The 23,038-nt window shown below is 33.3% G+C and overlaps 1 protein-coding gene across 1 annotated transcript; it reads right to left on the bottom strand.

Annotated features, from left to right (window-relative positions):
- Positions 1-3,099: 3,099 nt before the first annotated feature.
- LOC149412159 (actin, muscle-like) lies at positions 3,100-4,511 on the bottom strand. Its single transcript, XM_089646463.1, has one exon. The coding sequence runs from the start codon at positions 4,449-4,451 to the stop codon at positions 3,321-3,323; it is 1,131 nt and encodes a 376-aa protein (XP_089502589.1). The 5' UTR covers positions 4,452-4,511; the 3' UTR covers positions 3,100-3,320.
- Positions 4,512-23,038: the final 18,527 nt, after the last annotated feature.

The raw sequence follows: 23,038 nt of genomic DNA on the forward strand, positions 1-23,038 counted from the left end.
AACTCGATCATCTGGGCTCCACATGAATTAACATACACTTTACGCATTGAAAGAGTCCATAAAATTTTTTTAAGGTTTTTATTCTCGCGGCTCTATGGACGTTACCCTTGGCTTTACCCATCGATTTATATATTAGGCATGACCAATTCCCACTTCCTAGAGACACGTAGAGGTATTGCTTTGCTTAAATATTTTTTCCAACTAATAAACGGTCACTTATCTAATAATGAGATACTGGCCCAATTAAATTTTTTTGTACCAGAGTCTCACTCTCGAGGACGTCATCACAATCTTCTATATAGTAGAGCAAGCCGCACTAATTTATTAATGAACTCACCTGTGGGGAGAGCTACGTGCTTTTTGAATGCGGTAGATAAAAAATTAGATTTATTTTTTGTGTCCTATAGCGCATTTGCGAGATTTTTGGCATTGCATATACACTGCATAAATGGTACAATTATAACGTCTTAGGCTTTATTACCTGTAATTGTTATAAATAAATGTACAAATTATATATAAATAAAAAATTATAAAAAAATAAATGTAGAATCACCTCCAGAAGTTTGTGCACTTTACCCTAGGACACCCTTTTTACTTGTTCTATCATGTAGAATCACCTCCCGAAGTTTGTGCACTTTACCCCCGAACACCCTGTTTACTTGATCTGTCATGTAGAATCGCCTCCCGAAGTTTGCGCAATTTACCGCCGGACACCCTTTATGTAGAAAAGCATAATATGATCAAATGACACTTACACGATATCGAAATGTAATTCATATATTATTTTTAGCAAATGATAACATGGTATTATTAATGATATCTCAATCACTGATGATATTTAACAATTCTCGTAGATTTATTTTAACATATTTGTTTTTAAATAATATCGATAAAACCTCAATTATACAAACATATTTAAATTTTTTTTTTAGAATTTCTTTTCATATTTCTGTGAACTGTTCTTGATTGATGGGTAAGGTGATCGAGGGGTGAGGTTTTTAGATCGCAAGCGGCCGCGGGTTAAAATCTCGGGGTGCGCAAGTAAATTTTATTTGATAAAATTGTGTTATTCTAGAATTTAATTCCATTGATAATAATATGTAGTATTCTTCCAGCACGTTCTAGAGTGGAAGAGTATCGCCCTGATGTAGGACCACCATTCATGTATTTAGCCATGTTTTTCTACTTATATGAATTAATAATCTATTTGTTTACTCTTCTAGACACAAGCGCCAGCTTCTATAGAAGAGGAACATAAAAAAATCAAAAGCAGTGAAAATTAATTGTATGAATTATGTAAGTTAATATTATTGATTATACTCTGTAAATTGATAAATTATTTAATCTATTTTATTTATTTATGTAAAGTATGTACAAAAATACCACCTGACAAAAAAAAAGATTAAATAGAAAAGAAATGAGAAATCAGGTTTCCTTGGTAAATATTGCAATTCTACATATCTGCGCAGACTGGTATATTACTATTATGGACAATCAGGAGAAAGCTTGTACGAAAAACCACTGGTACACGGGTACAACACAAGATTTACAGAAGGAAACGGGCTAAAAACTCCTCGAATTTTAAATAAGTACGGAGGCCGTACTCTTGAATACTTGGTACCTGTGATCTTCAACAAACTAAATAAAAACTTACAAATTGTGAATAATGAGAGACCCTGCCCTAAAATCATAAAGTTGTAATTAATAAATGATCAATCCATGTACCTTTGAACACCTTCATGTAAATTCCCAAACTCTATGTTTTTAGTGAGGTGCATTAGATATATTATGTATTTACAATTACTCGTTTGAAATATATTTTGCGAATGTCTGCAATAAAATAAAATCTGTGAAATGTACCTACTTAGAAATAAGACTTACTCATGTAAACATAATCATACAATGTTATAGACATAGACTTAAGATATTTTGATTCGGTGGATCCTGCAGACAAGCTGGCGTGTGACAGCTTTGTTGGTCTACCTATTTTGTCAAATAAATAAAAAAATAAATAAAAAAACTTGAATTAATCAGGATTTTCAATACAAGGTATTTAGCGTTTGTAAATTAGAACATATAATAGACGGTAAATGCATCATTGTCAAGGCAGTAAAAATCCATTGTCGACTTTTGGCGATTTTTACATTAAATCTGCGATTAAAATATCCAATTCGCAATATATTTACGAGAATTTCAGCAGATAATTTGAGTCGTTAATATGAATTTTATAAAAAAGAATCGTAAATGAAAACTTTCAAAAACGTGAAGGTCAGGAGTTAATTACAAGTATGTATTGAACTTCAATAATTTTAACATAAAAAATTGCACAAATAAGAATTTCAATACAAAATATGGAAAATGTACAGTGAAACCGCGACTAAAAGAAGGTTGAATTTTAAATATCCACACGAAAGAAAAAAATTATAATGGAATTACATAAGGTGTAAGTAAAATTAGAGATTAACCAGTTAACGTTACTCAAAATATCTATAGCCAATTCACGTAACGTTCTGTTCTGAATGTTGGACCCTTGCCAAAATTGACACTGAGAGTAAAAAGTTTACCCTGGAATGAAACATTACATCTTGATATGTTATTTATCATAAATTTATTGAATTTTATTTCCACTCGCGACTCCCTGCCTGCTACAATGATATCGAACTGTTGATTCCCAGGTGCGTACCCATTGCACATGCTGCGCATTGCACTTTGCAAGTGAGTGCATAGACAATACTAATTAGTATCGCCAATAGTGGTTTAAATATAGCTCCTTCTCGTGTCTTATTCATAATGCTAAATATAATCCATTGATTAAACAGGATCAATTGGATTGCATACACATTAACACTTTAGTGGAACACTCATTAGCTGTCTAACATCTAACATTTTGTGACTCAAAAAATATTTTAAAAGTATTCATTTTTTAATTTTTTATGAAGATTTATTTGTCTGATATATTGTATGTGTACATTGTGAGCATGTCAGTGAGGTATTTAATATTATGTTTGATATATAGTTTGGTTGTGATATTGGAGATGGAAAAGATGTTTGGAGACGAAGCGGGCAGATAAAACGTTGGAGTGAATTGAAAGAATGATATCAGTAAAAATAAATAAATAAAATCTTTATTTATTAAAAATACAAAAAAATAGCTATAAAATTAAGTCGTAGCCTAATTAATTATAAAATGTAACAAATGTATGATAATATCGCGTATGTATAACAGTAGCGCCTGTCGGCGCGGGCTACCAGGTGAGATGCGGCCCTGATCACTGAACGTAAACTTGCAGCAGCTAGCCTCGCGAGTGTGAGGATATAGCTTAGAAGCACTTGCGGTGGACGATTCCGGGTCCGGACTCGTCGTACTCCTCCTTGGAGATCCACATCTGCTGGAAGGTGGACAGGGAAGCGAGGATGGAACCTCCGATCCATACGGAGTACTTCCTTTCCGGGGGAGCGATGATCTTGATCTTGATGGTGGAAGGAGCCATGGCGGTGATTTCCTTCTGCATCCTGTCGGCGATACCGGGGTACATGGTGGTACCTCCAGACATGACGGTGTTGGCGTACAGGTCCTTACGGATGTCCACGTCGCACTTCATGATGGAGTTGTAGACGGTCTCGTGGATTCCGCAAGATTCCATTCCCAAGAATGAGGGCTGGAACAGGGCTTCGGGGCAACGGAAACGTTCGTTTCCGATGGTGATAACCTGTCCGTCGGGAAGCTCGTAGGACTTCTCCAGGGAGGTGGAAGCGGCGGCGGTGGCCATTTCCTGCTCGAAGTCCAGGGCGACGTAGCACAGCTTCTCCTTGATGTCACGTACGATTTCCCTCTCAGCGGTGGTGGTGAAAGAGTATCCCCTCTCGGTGAGGATCTTCATGAGGTAGTCGGTCAAGTCGCGACCAGCCAAGTCCAGACGGAGGATGGCGTGGGGAAGGGCATAACCTTCATAGATGGGCACGGTGTGGGAGACACCATCTCCAGAGTCCAGCACGATACCGGTGGTACGACCGGAAGCGTACAGGGAGAGGACAGCCTGGATGGCCACATACATGGCGGGAGAGTTGAAAGTCTCAAACATGATCTGGGTCATCTTTTCCCTGTTGGCCTTGGGGTTGAGGGGAGCCTCGGTCAGCAGGACGGGGTGTTCCTCGGGGGCCACACGCAGCTCATTGTAGAAGGTGTGATGCCAGATCTTCTCCATATCATCCCAGTTGGTGATGATTCCATGCTCGATGGGGTACTTCAGGGTGAGGATACCCCTCTTGGACTGGGCTTCATCTCCCACGTATGAGTCCTTCTGTCCCATACCGACCATGACTCCCTGATGCCTGGGGCGACCCACGATGGAAGGGAAGACGGCGCGGGGTGCGTCATCTCCGGCGAAACCGGCCTTGCACATACCGGATCCATTGTCTACGACCAACGCGGCAACATCATCGTCACACATCTTGAAAGATTTGGGTTTGAGTACCGCGGAGAACACTGAACTGACTCGTTGGAAGTTAATGCTGCGAGTGCCGTGTTGAGGCCGGACCGCCTTTATATAAAGCTCCCGTAGTGCGGGGTAAATTCGAAGCTCTATGAATTCACGGGTGTAGTTGGATGAACAAAATTATAATTGAGAAATAAATAATGTTAATATATTTTTAGTAGCTTGTTTACGTCGGTAGCTGTATTCACTGGGCTAAAACTTGTTCAAGACGAATCTAGTATTTTTATAAATATTTTTTTTATCTTGTTCACATCATCACCTTTGTGAGTATAACTGTACAATGATAAAATAATAACAGATATCGATACATATATACTTTTTAATGATATTAAACATTATTTCAAAACTACATCATTCGTTACGTACTAATTATTTCAAATCTTTAATCACATTTGTGTTACTGAGTGAAATGTCCCTTAATTATAATCATGGTTTCAGAAAAGCTTTGAATCATTCCAAACTCTTGTTATTTTCATTAAATCGTTTGATAATTCAACCTGCGTTGTTCGAAATATGTTGGACAAGAGACCAAGCCTCGAAATAAAGTATGTTATTTATTCATTTTGTATACGAAGCCATGCTTCAGGGGTATTTTAAATGCAATGATGTTACTTCTCGTAGTTTGTTTTCAAGTTGTTTTTTTATTAGTAAAATCTGAATTTTATATGCGATTGGTTTGGTCTACTGATTCACTCTGCAGTAAACAAAATTCACAAATTAATGCCTCATCAATGACGAATACTTAATTAAACTGCTCTATAGATATTTTAAAGAACACATGAGCAAACAAATTTAACGTTTGGACTGATATGGATTATTTTTATACTAACTAGCACACTAGTTTGCATTAAATCAACTCAAAATGAAACCTAATCATGAACTATTTTAATGTGCGATTTTATTCGACGCCAATAATTGATCAATTCAACTGATTTTATCGAGGACTTCTACGATGAATATCGGTATAAAGTTTTAATTCGTAACAGTAATTGGTAGTGTAATTATTATTTTTAATAATCGCGACTTCACCCCACTCGATCTGCTTAACCCTATCTAACTGGTACGCTAGCTAAATTTGTTTGAGCGTCATTTTTTATAATCGTTTTTTTTTAGTAAACAGAAAAAATCCAAGTATTTCTTATATAAAATCTCGGAGAGTATTTCTGTGCTGAGAACATTTTTCTCTTCATTAAATAATTCGGCGCCAAATACTTGCAACCTGTGTGTAACTTTATGCAATAGTATTAAAAAACTTCGTAATTTCATTAAAAAAGCAAATTATTTTGACTCATCATGATTACATGTTCTATGAATTCCAATTAAAAGCTATGCAGAGCTTTATTTTTTTCTTGAATTAGAAATTTTCTAAATTAAACTTTATCAATTTTCTGCAGATGTGAACATATTATTTGTGCTTATTCATTGATGTTCGAATTTTTTCACAACACCAGATGTGGAGCAATATTTTTTCTGCCTACCTAGTAAGGTTCAACATAAATTTATGATATTAACTGTATTTCAAAATCTCTTCTGAGCTTTATTATACAGATAAATTTCCAAATCAAATTCTTCCACAAGTCCGTTGGGATTTTCCAGACGAAAATACAATATTCACGAACAATAATTTTATGTTTCTCAATATCAGCGTTGCCAAGATAGTACACGTGAAGAATTATTTTATATGTATTCCCGGAAAGAAATAGTGAAGAACTTTTCTAATTAAAACACAAGAAAGTGAAGAAATTTTTCACATAACGTTTTGGATTTTCGATTTCAAAAATGTGATTTTCTAAAAAAACGGCACTATAAAAATAATTAAACTAATTCTTAAAAGCTCATTTAATCATTTGAGGACATTCTATCAATCATTTGAGGACAATCAAAGTTTACAAGATCAATTATCCATTGGCATTAATGAGTGGAGTATGATTTTTTTGCATATTTGTAAATTACCGCATACATTTATAATAGTTAAATTACAAAATTTCTACTGAGAAGCGTAGACAGATATATTTCAAAATTCAGCTGCAATCTTTCATTTAAATAACTCGGGCACAACCGAGAATCGACTTATACTTTTAATTTATTTTTTGCTTCCGATTTTGTTGTCATTACAATTGGATCCTATATTTACTAACAACAGAAATGCAATGACAACAGTAAGAAAATATCTTAATACAATAAAAACAACGATTATTGAATGTAAAGGAAAGATATCTGTAATACAAAAAGAAACTATTTATGTTGTTATGGAAAACTTATTTGATTTGGTCGGCCATATGAACACGGAAATGTCTGAAATGAGGGGAGAATTAAAAAATTTACGACCACTGGCCAAGCATATTTGTGAGATCAAAGAATTAATTATTAAAGAAAATAAAGCTGTCACAACTAAAATTGACAAAAACATTGAAGATATTAAAATAAATGCGGAAATAAAATCGTATGCGGAAATAACAAGAAATGACAAAAATAATGTGGAACCACCAAACTGCAAAAAACATGAACCAATAGTCATTGTTAAGCCGAAAGATAAACAACAAAAAAATACAGTTACAAAGGATGAAATAAAACAAAATATAGATCCAGTTAATTTCGGTGTCACCGGAATAAGAAATTTTAAACAAGGAGCAGTAATCGTAGAATGCAAAAATACAGCTGCAACAAAGAAGATGGAGGAGCAAATAATCTCAAAGATGGGAGGAAAATATGTCGTGAATACACCTAAACCTAAGAATCCTAAACTAAAAATCATTGGTTTAACAGATAAATTCACTCCGGAAGAAATTGTATCGAAAATTAAAATGCAAAATGATTACCTCGAAACAATTGAATCAAAAATTGAAATAAAATTTATAAAAGAAGTCAAAACGAAACGAGGTGACGTTAACTACATCATTTTCGCGGAAGTTGACGGAAAAACATACCATAGAATGTTACAAGAAGGCAGAGTAAATATTGGATGGGACAGATGTCGAGTATTCGACAACATTTCACTTTTAAAGTGTTACAAGTGCAATGGCTACATGCACAAATCACAAGATTGCAGAAATGAAAAAGCATGCACTCGTTGTTCCGGAACACACGACGACGACAGTGAAAACTGTCAAAACGACATCCAATGCATTAACTGCAAGAAAATGAATGATCGACTAAAATTACAACTGCCAACTGACCATTTTGCTTGGAGTGATGAATGTTCTGTGCACATGAGAAAAATTGAAGCGGAAAAAAAGAAAATTGATTTTTTATGTCACTAAAGACCTGCTCTATGGTAAACAGTAACATAAAATTATCTTCGGACAACCAATCAGATAACGAAGAGAGTTTTTACATCCATAACATACAAAGTTCGCCTGCTCACCATGAAGAGTTATCCGCCAGAGCCGGAAAAACCATCAATATAATGCATCAAAATGTACAATGCATTCGAAATAAAATCTTAGAAATAGAAAATATTTTGTGTGAAAAAAATATCGACGTTTTTTGTGCTAGCGAACACTGGTTACAAAAGGGTGAAGCGACATCTATCAATTTCAAGGGCTATAAATTAGGTTCAATTTTTTGTCGAGAGAGCCATATTCATGGAGGTGTCTGCATTTACCTAAACGAAAACATTGCTTTTACAGAACTAGAAAGTGTTAAACAAATAACGAAAGAATTTGTATTTGAATGTGTTGGTATTGAAATCCCAAAGCTTAAAATGATAATTTGTACAGTTTACTATAATGACTCTGATATAAATATTTTTTTTGAACAACTTGAACTATTATTAAACAAAATTTGCAAAAACAACAAAAAACAAATAATACTCTGCGGTGACTTAAATATTGATACAAGCTACAAGAACAAAAACGCAGATTCACTCAAAAACACACTAAAATCTCACAACATACGCTTGATTATTGATAAACCTACTCGTATACAAGGAAATAAAAAAAGTATAATTGATCATATAGGTACAAATATATCAAAAAGCTCTTACACATGGGAAGTCATAGAATTAGCTGTATCAGATCATATGGCACAGTTAATGCACGTAAAAACAGAATATAATATAAACCAAACGTGGTATACAAAAAAACAATTATTTAACACAGAAAACACAAACATTTTTAACAATTACATATCGTGTATATGTTGGGAACCACTGAAATCCTTTGAATCCATTAATGACAGCTACGAATACTTCATTAATGAAATAAATAATGGTATGAAGCTTTGTTTCCCCTTTAAACAGTATAAATATCCCCAAAAACGCAAAATAAATTGGGTAACGACTGGTATTAAGATATCTATTAAACAAAAAAGACATCTGTACATGAAACAAAAAAACACAAATGACCTCACAATCATAAACAATTACAAACAATACAAAAAAATTCTCAGTAAAGTAAAACAGGTAGCTAAACGGAATTACAATAGTAAACGAATTCAAAACGCGCAAAATAAAACCAAAACATCGTGGAACATAATAAAAGAGAACTCAAATAATTCTAATTCTAAAAGTAAACCAAAAATCTGTCTTAAAATAAATGATAACCTGGTATCAGAACCAAAAAACATTGCAAATGAATTTAACATTTTCTTTGCACCACCGCCACCACCACAAAACACATCTCTACATCCACAATCTGCCAAAACAGTCAAAAACAAACAGTCGCGATCATTCTTTATAACGCCTGTAAACAGGGAGGAAATTATTAAAATCATCGTAAAACTGAAAAATAAAAGCAGTGTCGGCACTGACAAAATCCCTATAAAAATTATAAAAGCATGTGCAGAAGCGTTAAGTTACCCGTTGGAAATATTAATTAACAAATCTTTTGAATCAGGAACCTTCCCAGAACAATTAAAACAATCTATTATTGTACCTTTGTATAAGAAGGGTCCTAAACAGGAAATCTCAAACTACAGACCGATATCCTTATTACCAAACTTTTCAAAAATATTTGAAAGAGCCATGTACAATCGCATTTATAACTTTCTCGAAAACTTTGAGATAATATGTCCACAACAATTTGGATTCCGTAAAGGCCGTTCAACAACACAGGCAGTTTTCAATTTTTTGAACAAAATTCTAGAAAATATTAATATTAGTAAAAAAACTGTAGGTATCTTTCTCGACCTCTCAAAAGCATTCGACAATGTTGATCATGAGCTTCTTCTAACTAAACTTGAACATGTGGGTATTAGAGGTCTAGCATTAAAATGGTTTGAATCGTACTTAAAAAATCGTCAGCAGAAAGTTCAAATTTCAAATATCAATGAAAAAATGGTCCAGTACATGGTAGAATCCAAATGGAGAACAATAAACAAGGGTGTGCCACAAGGAAGCATTCTTGGGCCTCTCCTCTTCCTTATCTATATAAACGAACTTCCAATAATTGCGGGCACAGAATGTTCAATGTTTGCTGATGACACCGCTTTGTTGTTTGAATGTAATGGAGACGTTGACGAATTTAACAAACAAGTTAACGAGACTTGCCAATTAATAGCAAACTGGCTGTTATCGCAACATCTATCACTCAACACAAACAAAACCCAAATTTTAAAATTTTGTCCAGTGCAAGCTACACCGATAAATATAAATGTAAACATTAATAATAATATTATCGAACCTTCCCAAACCTGTTCACTACTGGGAATGGAATTAGATATAAACATAAACTGGAAAGAACATGTCTCAAAAATTGTAGCAAAAATCAGTAGTTTTTCTTATGTTCTGGGTACCTTAAGAAAAATATTAAACACCGAATCAGTAATAGCCGCATACTATGGTTATGTATACTCAATAATAAAATACGGTATTATTTTTTGGGGAAACTCGGTAAACGCTAAAGATGTTTTCATCATACAAAAGAGATGCATAAGAAAAATTACAAACTCTGATCGTTTAGATTCATGTAGACCTATGTTTAAAAATCTGAAAATTCTGACAGTCACAGACATATATATATATTGGAGTTATGCATGTTAGTGCGATCATCTACAGACAAGTTCCCACTAAAAAACTCAACACATAAATACGCTACAAGGCTCACAGAAAACTTACTAATACCAAAAGCAAACAAAACAATATTCCAAAAAGGACCATACTACATGGCCATTAAAGTATATAACAACCTTCCACATAACATTAAACAAATACAAGATACACACAAATTCAAAACGTTACTAAACACTTTCCTTGTTAATAAATGTCACTACACGTTGAGTGAATACCTCACGTAAATGAAACACCTATTTTTATTGGTATATATATTTGTATTTTTTTATTTTTTCATTGGTATATTGTTATTTTATCTGTATAAACATTGTAATTAAATAAATGTGGTTAGCTGGAAGAAATGGGGTCTACCCATAAGCTATACCTTTTGTAATTTTAATTTTACAATAAATAATTTTTGATTTGATTTGATTTGATTTGATTTGTCCGGGTTAAATCTTCCCCATAGGAAAAACTAAACCCTTCCACACACTTTTCCACAAATGATTATCTAGTCAATGAACATTATGCAAGTGCATAATATAAGTAAAATAAATACAAAACAATACAAAAACAACAACACGTCAAATCACCAGAGATCAAATGGGAAAAAAAAATTCACCGACTCCAGATATTTTCATATCAGAGGGTTCGGCTCGTAATAACTCCTAATAGGGCCTATAAATCCTACTGATCCCTCAACATAAATATTTTAAAAAAATAATACATGTATTCAAAATGACCGACTTTTGCATATTTATATATAAATTTTTTGGTAGATCTAATACGCCCAAATTTTTAATGAGAGAGCTAGGTATAATGTAATATATTAATATATTTTAACCTTATAATTAAGGGTTGAATGATCGTAAGATGTCGAGATAAGTTTTAAACAAATATTATTTTTAATGATAAACTAATGTTTACGAGACAATGTTTTTATGCAAAGCACAAAATAAAACATATTATTTTTAAGCAATAATTATTAACCTGAAAAAATCTTGCGGCCGAAGGAAATTGAACCCGTAGCTTTATGATTGCTATATATTAAAATATTTCACCAATAAATGAAGATATAATGTATCTCGACGCCATCTAGTGGGAGATTTAGAATTATCAATGCCTTTCATATGAAAAAATATTTTTTTTGTTTTCATCTCCAGTTACCATGGACAAATAATAATTATTTTTGCTGTTTGTTTTTGGGGTGTTATGCCGTGTTGCGCTAACTCCTTCTTTAGCCGACGTTTCGGACAGCGTTGCAGTGTCCATCATCAGGACAGATCCGGTAGTTCCGAAGATGTTCTCAGAAACATCCCCAACGTCTTCCTCTATCAATTTAAACTGTATTAATTTAATTATTATGCGCAAGTGAATGGATAAAGTAGGTGGTGATGCCCCAGGAAAACAAACATAACAATTGAAACAAAATCTTCCTTCATGAATAACAAAATTGAAGATTGTATGAAATGATGTATAAGGAGTGCGTACTAATACGGAGATACGTTGGGTCCTATCTTCTGTCTACTTCTGTGGGAAAATTCACATCAGTTATTTCTCTTACAGGCCTCAGGAATCATACATCGGAATTAATATCGAAAATTCCAATGTAGAATAAAACTTGAAAATTTTAAAGTGACGAATGCACTCAGTTCTAGTAAATGTTCTAGTTCTAGTAGTTCTAGTAAAACCACACCCATTAATTAAATGTAATTGGCTTCAAGACAAAGCAAAACTTAAAAAAATAAGTCACACCTATCTAAAATAAACATGGCCAAAAAAGGCGGCAATGAAAATCAGCTTCAAATTGGAATTCTCAGCATTCTTCCCGTAGAGAAACTCCCACAGACAAACCCCACCTTCCTCTCTCTCTTCTCCCACATCCAGCATCGAACAAGGCGTATTGTAACTCCCATCCCACCTCCCGCTCCCGTGGGGGTAGACTCGTATAGTAACTGAGTCATTCTGGCAATCGACTCTATCTTGATTTTATCTTGCTATCACTTCTTCTGCTAATTTGGCGATACGTGGACTGCGAAAAGCACGCGCTGTTGTGATTTTTTGGCAGACGTAATCTGCGTGATAATGTTTTCATTATCCGAGACATATTAAATTGTTGTTTTTGGTTAAAACGTGTATTATATAAATACTGTCGACAATCACGTATTTTTCTAGATTGCAGTGGAAATGCGGTGTTGTGATTTTTGGCGGATTTTAAATTTTTCTTTATTCAGTGCATTGATTATTACAGTTATTGGAAATTTTTCTCTCACAATGCTAGGCACATGCTCGTGTTTTGGTGGTCGATTGTTTAAACTTTTGTTATAATAGGAATATTAAAATGAATGTTTACAGTAAAAAATAACGTTAAAGACATCAAGTCACAATGGTCAAGTTACTAAAGGCGTTAACACGATAAGACAAAGATCTTGGGTTCGATTCGCAGTTGAGACCGTTACCTGTTTATTTTATGCGTCTTTTTTTGTTTCATGTTTCGCTTAGATTTGTAAGTATTTTAGTAATCGTCAACTAATAGACGTACATTAAAACAGCATAATTATCAAACTATGTACAAACGAAATCACGCTATTTTCTACCGAATTGATATTTCATAAAATTTACATAGAACCGTGTTGGTCTTCACAGTTCTATAAATGATATTTTCTTAAAATAGTGTAAGGCAAATACATATAAACATGATGAACGAGAATAAAAAATGACGGTTAGTCAATATAAACTCGTAAAAGAGATGGACGGAGAAAGTAGTGTTAGAAAAAACAGTTTTTTGATATGAGTCAGAAATGTATTTCTTTCCGATTTTTTTTACACTGTATTGTTTTCAAAAAAAAATCTGAAAACTACAATGAAGGGTTGTTATTTTCATGGTTAACGTTTCATGCATTTACTACAGCATCAAAGTATTTTAAGTTTTCTTTTAAAAAATAATAAAAGCATAAATTATGCAAGTACCGCATAAGAGTCTGAAATACTCCGAATTGTCTGGAGCCAATGAGACTATGGCATCCCCAATCGGGGTTTGTTGTGAGGGTGAAGGTTGGGTTGAAAGAAGATGGGGAATAGGACGATGTGAAAATATCTGTCAAATTCAGATCTAGTCAATAGACACGGCCAATTTCATTTCAAGCAACGTTTAGATTCTGAATGTTAGACTTTCACCGAGGCTGTACTGAAGGGTGTCTACCACTCTGTTATATACCCTGTGATCTGCGATTTGAACCTGCGAATACGGTGCAAAACCTAGTTTGCCATTTTACTAGGTTTTATACTATATAAAGCTTCAAAGATGAAATGCTTTAGGTATGATTATGATATTGCATCAACATAGTTATTAAATATGCACAGTGCATCCAACAGGTGCTTAGATATACTTAAGGCGATGCACTACGTCGTGTAATATTTTGAATCGAGCCGCTATCAATAATACCTCTTACGTAGATGGCGATAATGTTTAAATTCCCGCTTAACACCATCCGCCTGTTTCGATTTATGCAAGAAAAAAACATGGCCAAAAGTGCCTTTTATTTTATTTTGTGGATGTTCAGGCATAAATATTTAATTTTTTCCCGATCATTCTATAAATAACTTAATTTGCCACATTATACAATAAAATTATAACCGAAAATGGGTTCGTAAGTAGGAGATTTTTAACTTTAAAGCAGTTTTCATAGGCCTTATACATTATTTTTTTCTGGGCTTATAAAAAGATTTATCTAAAAAATGCTCGATTATTTCAAAGGTCAAGATGTATTCTACTCGCAGTATTTAATTAAAGCATCTAAAACATTTCTAGGCGACCAAATATTCTAACCAAAAACACATGATTTTGCATTACTACGTAGTGCATCGCCTTAATCTATGTTGTGGCACAGTAATTAAATGCTGACATGATGTTTTCGAAGCAATTAGTTCAGAAAGATATTTGTATTGTTGACAAATGCGTGTCAGGTGGCTTGACAGACGTTTAAAAAGCGAAGTGTATAAGATTCTATACAATGCAGAAACATATTACTAGAACTGACAACTGATTATTATTTTATTTTAATATTAGAGGTAGTACTTTTTTCATAAAATATCACCCTGAAAGTAGCTGTTATTAAAGAGTCCTTTAAATAGCCTTTAACAATGAATTCGTTTATGACCTTTTGATATTGACCTAGTTCTAATACAAATTTAGTAAATACTAACGATGAAGTTCGCATGATAAATTAAATGCGATAAAATTACAATACAATTCACCATCCAAATATAATAAAAAATTCCAGAAAGATAAAAAATTTAAAAAAATATATCAAATAATGGATAAGTAAACATGAAGATGAGAAAATCATGAAAAATCATTAAGTAACACCCAAACAACATGCAACAAATATGATAATATGTAAATATTATTTTCACACATTCAACAAATATGATAATATGTAAATCAACAAACATGAAGATTAGTTCTACAATCAAATGAAAATAATGAATTTGAAACATGTCTAGAAACATGAATATGATGACATTAACAAGCTACAGTCAACAAACATAAAGATGAGAAAATCGTGAAGTAACACCTACACAACAACACACGTTCAACAAACATTATGATGTGGAAATCAACAAACATAAAGATTAGTTTTAAAATCATGAAAGAGGGGTTTAGAAATATGAATATTATGAAATTAACAACCTACAGTCAACAAACATAAAGATGAGGAAATCATAACAATTATTATTGTTACGATTTCACTATCAATCAACAAAACAACTTTTAATCTGCCTTGAAACAGGAATTCCTGGTAAAGAGTTCTGTTAATTTAGTATGACGTAGGTACTATGTGCGTCATTTATAAAAAAACTTTATTTAAATTATGTATAAATCAAAAGCAAAATGAAAACTAATACCGTTATTTTATATAAATATTCTAAGTGCATAAACGGGAGTGACGCTAAAAGCGTGCCCAATATTTATGCACAATTGGTCTTCAAGTTTAATAATATTTCTTATGATTCACGGTTTGGCGGAGGAATTCTTTACCAGCTTTTGATTTTCCTCCCACCTACAATACAACATTACAAAGGTTATTCACAGTAAAATACTCTCCATACAGCACCCCTTAAGACGGAAAAAGCATGAGGGAAACATCTTGTTTCAAGATAAAATTAAAATGATATCTTTTCAAAGTGTCTTTAATTATTTGAACATGAAAATGAAAGAAATGATTTGTGTTAATACCTTAACAAGAGTCCCAATGACTTCCGACTGCTGTGGCATCTCCAATTGGGGTGTGTTTTAAAGCTGAAGGGAGTAGGAAAGGGAATATGATCGTAGAGAGGAATATTACATACATAATATTGTGTTCGGACTGAATATTAGGTAGCGCAAGTAATCACTCCAATTCCACCCTTTTTCACATTATCAGATTCAAATTATCCCAACTATCCACAAAACTTAGTTGACAGCCATCGTATTTTAATTATCGTAGCAATAAACCTTCGCTTGTTACCCGCTAGGGACGCCTTATTAGCGACGCCACGCGTTGGGCGCGCGCCGGCGTCCCGACGCTAATTCCTAATAAAGCCTATTTTTGAATTTACGAAGGGTGGCAATCGGTGATTGGCCGGTTAAAGGGAGTGATTTTAACATATCGGCGAATGGGTAAAACCTACAGCATTGATTGAATCCATTCATTCTAAATTTGTGAATTTTCGTATTTAACATATGTAACATATTTTTTTCTGAAATAATAAGATTTGTAAATATTTACTTAAATTCCTGACTACCTAGGTACTTAATTATAAACCGTATAATATTTCATGAAATTTTTTTTTTCAAATAAGATATTTTACAATTTGTCCAAAGAAAAGTGACAGTATTTCAATGAACATTCTTTTTTTCAAACTTTCTTCTTACAGATAGGTACTATAATATTGAAAAGCTCAGTCAAAGTTAGTCATCTACTCAAAATAAGGCATGCCCGGATAATAACGTGGATGCAGCAGATTTTCGAAAACGCCAATCAGTCAACTGTCTAGTCAAAGTAAAGCTTGCTTAGATAATAACGTAGATGCAGCAGATATAAGAATCCAGATATAAAGAAATTTACAGACAGATGAAATGCCAAACGGTCGAGTTCAAATAGAACTTCGATACGCTCAGTAAATTTCATTGTTTATGTTTGAACGAGGCGTTCTCTGAAAACGCTCTTTCCCTTTTTTTAGTGTGTATGATTTATTTTATATTTATTTATACTGGGTTTTTACAGATGTTCTCACTTACGTGAGAACTATCCAGTTTCAAAAACTCAGTTAAGTTTCATACAAAAATCTACAAATTTTATACATATAGGTAAAAATGCAATTAAATACAGGTAACATACTATAGGTTATAGTATAAAATTGTACATAAGTTCAGTAAAATGACAAATAATACTAGGAGAGCAAGAGACACGAGAGTTACAGTGATACTTGATATAATTATCTAAACATATTATTTAGCAGCAGCAGAACTTTTTCTTGAAAAATGCTATGGTGTTTTAAAAAATGGGAATTGGGGACATTTGTTGCAATATTGCTTATACATAATCAGGCATCAAGATGGCCGTGGATAATTTTTTGCAAACATATTAGGTCAGTCAATTGCCTTCGTATTTTAAGTGTATTTATCTTAAAGTATTCACGACGTGCGTCGTATGATCTAAGATGGTCATGAAGTCCACATTTGAAAGATAATAGTCTAGGCATTTTTTTGAACCGATTCTATAATTTTTTCATACTTGCAATAATGTGGATTCCAAATATATATACCGCGCAAGAGTCCCAACTGCGAAGCTAGTGGGTGTATAGTGTATAGCTTCCCCGATTGTTATATGTGTAGTGATGACCGGATAATTCATCAAAATTACAATTCAACACACCTATAAAAATTGCTATAAAGTTATGAAAAGTGATGAAACAAAAACTAGATTAAATAGGTTACATATGTAACTATTTTACCCATTTTTTTAAATCATTTTTCATAACTTTACAGCATTTTTTAAATGTGTGTTGAATTGTCATTTTGATGAGTTATCATGGAACCATTGAAACAATTTTAAACTTTTTCCATTTATTTTATTTTTTTTATCATTACCGGTTTAAACGTATTATAGCCATCTTCAGACTAATACAATTATTCTTTAAACTATGATTTTCTCATCTTCATTGCTATATGAAACACCCCATAGTAAGGCAGATGGGTAAATCCTAATAATTGTAACCAAATCATAGAATACCACCCTCGTTTTCCCCCCTCCCCAAATGTAGTATGAATAAACCGGTTCCATGATAACTCAACACAGTGATAATTCAACACTTTTTTAAAAAGGGATATAAAGTCATTAGAAACGATGAAATTTTTTTTAAATCTAACCTTACCTAACCTACTTAACCCAGTTAATAAAGTTTTTGTTTCATCACTTTATATAACTTTTTAAAGATGTGATGAATTATCATTGTGATGATTTATCCAGTCAAACAATAAAATAAGTGGAAAAAAAGCTTTTTTACAGAAACTCCACATTTACACTCATTATTTTTCCTCAGGTGTCATTTTTGGGGATGTTGTGCAGAGTGTCTTTTTCAGGAGAGGAAAGAGTGAACATGAGTGTTGAAGACCCGTGTTGTAGAAGGGAGGAAACACAGAGGTAAGAAAATAGTTCCACAGTCGAGCTATTGAACTCTAGAACGAGTCGCAAAAGTGACTCGTTCTCATGTGACAAATGTCAATCGTGTAAATTATTCGAAACTGTTTAATCGTGTCATTATAATGGAATTCCTTCACGAATTGTCAGTATCAAAAATAGAAATATGTATAAATATTGTCATTAATCTTATGATATATGATTCATACACTATTTGCTTTATATTAACTTGTCTATCTACGAAGAAACTACAATAACATGGTTCTAATTTTGTTAATCGAACCCCACGTCTTAAAATCTACAGCGCACTCGAATCCTCAAGAAGCTTGTCGAAAATGATTAAGACTCTCCTCTGATTATAGCCCATCTATTAATAACCGCTTCGAGTTGTGCCGCCAGGTGCGCTTTCGTCGCTTCAGTCGCTCGGAGAGAGTGCACGAACATTCAAGGACAAGCATTCTTAATTTGAATTACCATTCAGGGTCAATTTTTTAATAAATATTCGGAATGTATTTGCTTGTTGAGGTCAGGAAAATGTATTTTTTGTTTGTTAGTTCAAAAAATATTTGTCATTCAGCTTGTAAAATAAAAACAAAATGTAATTAAAATGGCAATTCAAATAAGATCTAGTTTTTCCAACTCCTACCATCATTATTATAAGCAGGAAATAATGTTTGTGCATTGGTGGGGGATTTTACTAGCGGACGAATCAAACCCATGCCGCGCGACACCACGACGCCGCGACGCCACGACGCAGACACTCGACGCGCGACGTCACCAACCAATTTAACAACTAACTGATTTAATTAATTATATTTAAAAAAAATACTATTTTAGGTTGAGTGATTGTAACTCTGGTTGATGGCCTCCGTGGTCGAGGGGTAAAGCTCTCGACTAGCAAGCCAGAGATCGCGGGTTCAAATGCCGACACGCGCAAAATATAAAATGAATTAATTTGGTTACCAGAATCGTGCTTGGTTACCAGATCTGAATAGCCAGGTACTTTACCACCATCATTTCTACCATCTCCTTTCCGTCCCCACTAACTTCAGCCTCACAACATACCCCAAGTGGGGATGCACTGGTCCCACTGGCCACAGCCGATTGAAAGCAGTTGGGACTCTTGTGTGGTTTCACAATAAAACCAACAGCGATAACGTAACCTGCCAAACTTACTAAGGTGTCAAGAAGAATATTTTCATTATTAATTATTTGTAATCCGGTTAAAAAAAATATATAAATATATATATATAGGTATATATACAACAGAATAGGAACGGTTAAAAACGGGATTTTAGAACTTAAAGAATGAATTAACAGGTTTCCTGATAAACTTTTTATAAATCAACAACCTGAAAACACTTTTACCTACCTACCCACAACAAATGTACTCCCTTCTCCAAAATGCCTACATTTTAATTCCTTATAGTTTTGGCAATTTGCCCCCAAACAAAAGGCGCAACGCCGGCAATCTCCAGCCGCATCTAGACCGACCAAAGCTGTCTCCCTTCAGTAAGGGTTGGTTGCGCTTTCCACGCCACCCCCTTGCACAAATCATCCCCTATTAACGCCATGATCTTTTATATCAAAGTATTGTGCTCATTCTACCGCGAGCAAACCAGTGTCGTGGGACAGTAGCTGTTACCTAGGGATAGGGATCTGATAGACTTGCATTAATGTATGAGATGGAAATAAAATATCTGGCTTGTTAAATGTAAAGAGTGTTTAGTCGTTGATGTAAATTAATAATATTTATTTTAAAAGTGTATATCTATTCTAAAACTACTAAAATAATATTCTATTACCTACGTACTTATATTTTTATACTTCACAGAATTGAGATATAAAAATGTTAGACTTTTTGAAAATTTAAAGGGAGCTCATTTTATAGCCTGTAGGTTAGGTTGTCCCAGGACATAAGGAAGAATTTTATTTTCGTGAATTTAAATATGCATACCCTCTTATTTTATTCCATTTGATCCCAATAACTCATATAATAAATATTATTTTGATTAAACACCGGCAACCCGTGCCGACTTGATGCCAAACATATGGTACAGAGTTAATATGGAAGGATTTTCAACTTTCATTTTTGTCGGATAAATAAAATTTTAAAATGCACAAATGTTCAATTATTTAGTATTTTATATTTAAAAATGGTTTATTGATTAAATTTTGTCTTCATAGTTTGTTTTCTACAGTCAGGATAAATCTTCCGGTGTTCCTGAACGCATCGTAACAAAAATTATTTTTGTTCCTATTCGACCGTGAGATTAATCCATGAAAATCTTGCATTAACTTAACAGTTCTTTCAGCTGTATCATTCACTACCCTCAGCGGCGACACCTTCTTTCTGACTTCTTGATACGAAGCATTATTTGACCACATCGCAGGGAATTCGTTAAGAAAACTGGCATCTGTTTTCAGACGATCAAACAAATACTCTTTCTTGACTGAAATGAAGTTGTAAATATTTTTCTCTGAAACAAAAGTCACTAAATTATGATATGAACAAAAACCTCAATACAAAACATAATTTAAACTACTTAATAAACTTACCATACAATTTACCATCAAGATCTTCCTTTGATGGGATGTAACGTTTATTATGGGTTGATAAATTATTTTTTTTGATATTTCGAGCATTTTTATTTTAGTTGTTTGATCCACAGCGTCGTCAAACAGCGATAAAATAGATCTTTCATCGGTCAAATACCATAACTGCTTACTGAGCAGAAATAAAGCTGCCATTGAGATGTTTTCATCAATTTTTTCCTAAGCCTTCATCGATTTCAAAAAGCAAAAGTTCTGGTAAGGTGCTTTAACTGCTATAATACATTGTAACCATGGCTTGACATAGGATGTTACTATGAACAGGCAAACGTCTAAAAGTGCCGCCTTATCCTTACCGGTAATTTTAAATTGCGCACACATTAATGATATTTTCTAGGAATAAAGCGCATTTGCCATCCATCGAGCACCTGGAGGCCGAATCTTAAATTTTCTCGCTGTATCTCCTCCTAGAGCTCTAAAAACTCTCAATAGTCATCTCCAAGTATTTTTGTTGTCAGTGCAGTATGGTAAAAGTCAAGCAAATCATCGATTTCGGAAGCGGTTAGGTGCAATGTGAGATTTTCTCTGTAGCACTGAATTTTATCGGGATCAACATTTTTACAGTTATCTCGAAACTTTTTGAAGAGTGGTATGTCAGGGCTTGTAGTCATTTGACTGATTTTTACTTCAATCACAGCTTTCAATACCAACTATGGCTATATTTGGTATATATTGACAGTTAAATTCACTTTCCGGATATTGTAGAACAAAACTTCAAGAACTTGTCCATTAGATGGCAGTTTAGAACCCGATATTTGGTGTTTTACGATTCCTATTAAAAATATACTCTTTTTAGAAGTGCGTAAATCTAACAACATCTTGCCTGAACGAGTGATTTTCGTTTACTAACAAAATAGCAAGTTACTACAAGCTCATCAACACGTTTGCTCGCTGGCGTCTTAATATACAAGTACTGACATCTTTCGATGCAAGTCGGCACGGGTTGCAGTTGTCCAAAATAAACGAAGAAATTTTTATAAGTGTTTTGTCATTATTAAAACAAAATTAGAGGGTATGCGTTCAAAAATAACAACTTTAATTTTTTTGGGACACCCTACTGTAGGTATAATAAATATTGTTTTGAATTGCTGATAAATATGTCTTAAGACGCGTGGAATCGTTGCAGCTTCTCGCAGGATAGCCATGGACTGTACTATTAATACTTACACTTTTTAACGTATAATATGGTAACATATTATTTTTTAACTATCATATAAAAACTAGGATATTATAGACTAAGTATTGTCAAACACTTAGCAGATTGAGTGGGCGTTGCATTGTTTTTATCCTAGTATATCTGCTACGGGACAATATAGACCTCATATCTCTATTCTAAATCATTTTACTATTTTAAATTGTTTTTTATTTCTCAGAAAAATTACACTTGTGCAATTCAGGTGAGATGCTGCAGTGGTGTTGTAGACAAATTTCCTTGGATCAATTTTTCCTTTTTCCTACGTAAAAAGTTTTTTGCATTTTTCGTAGTTAACTTAATGTTTTTGTATAGAGATATTGACTTAAAATTCCGGAAGCTGATATTCCGAAAGCTCATTTCACATGGCGAAAGAAAATAAATAATACAATAGAAGTCAGAAAACTTCAGTTTTACGGAGCTGTGTGTTCCTTTAAAAAAGGTTTGTCCTCTTTAAAATATCCAACTATAAAACACCAACATTAAATAAGGAACTAATAATAATAATAATAATAACTAATAAATAATCCCTCAGATAGCATAAGCAATAGATTCAAAACTAATGGCTTAATAGCCATTCCTATGCTTAGAACGACCACGGCTCAGCACCACTATTCGTATTTAGGTGTGAGATGGTACAATATATTATTGTCCAAAAATAAAATTAGTGTAACCGAAACTGTGAATTATGTACAATTCAAAAAGTTAATTAAGTCCCTAAAATTGGATACTGATATATTGTACCCCTAACTTTCTTACACTTACTCAATTTGTAAAAAAAATATATATATATATTAATTTAATTGTCTTTAAAAAACTATTTTTCTAAATTGTTTACCTGATATATTGTACCCTTAATTTCCTCACGCTTACTTAATCTGTAAGAAAATATATTATTTTAATTATCTTTAAAAACACAATTTTCTAATTTGTGTACCTATGTTAATTATTATGTTTGTATTTATATCAAAAGTTTTTTATTATTGTTCAAAAAATCATTAGAACTAAAGGAAAATACTCCTTCCATAAACACGAGCTCCTGGAGCTCAACTTATGGAGTAGT

The sequence above is a fragment of the Hesperophylax consimilis genome, chromosome 24 (assembly GCF_061612785.1).
Source record: "Hesperophylax consimilis isolate HC1 chromosome 24, BYU_Hcon_1.0, whole genome shotgun sequence".
In the NCBI taxonomy this organism is placed as follows: Eukaryota; Metazoa; Arthropoda; class Insecta; order Trichoptera; family Limnephilidae; genus Hesperophylax; species Hesperophylax consimilis.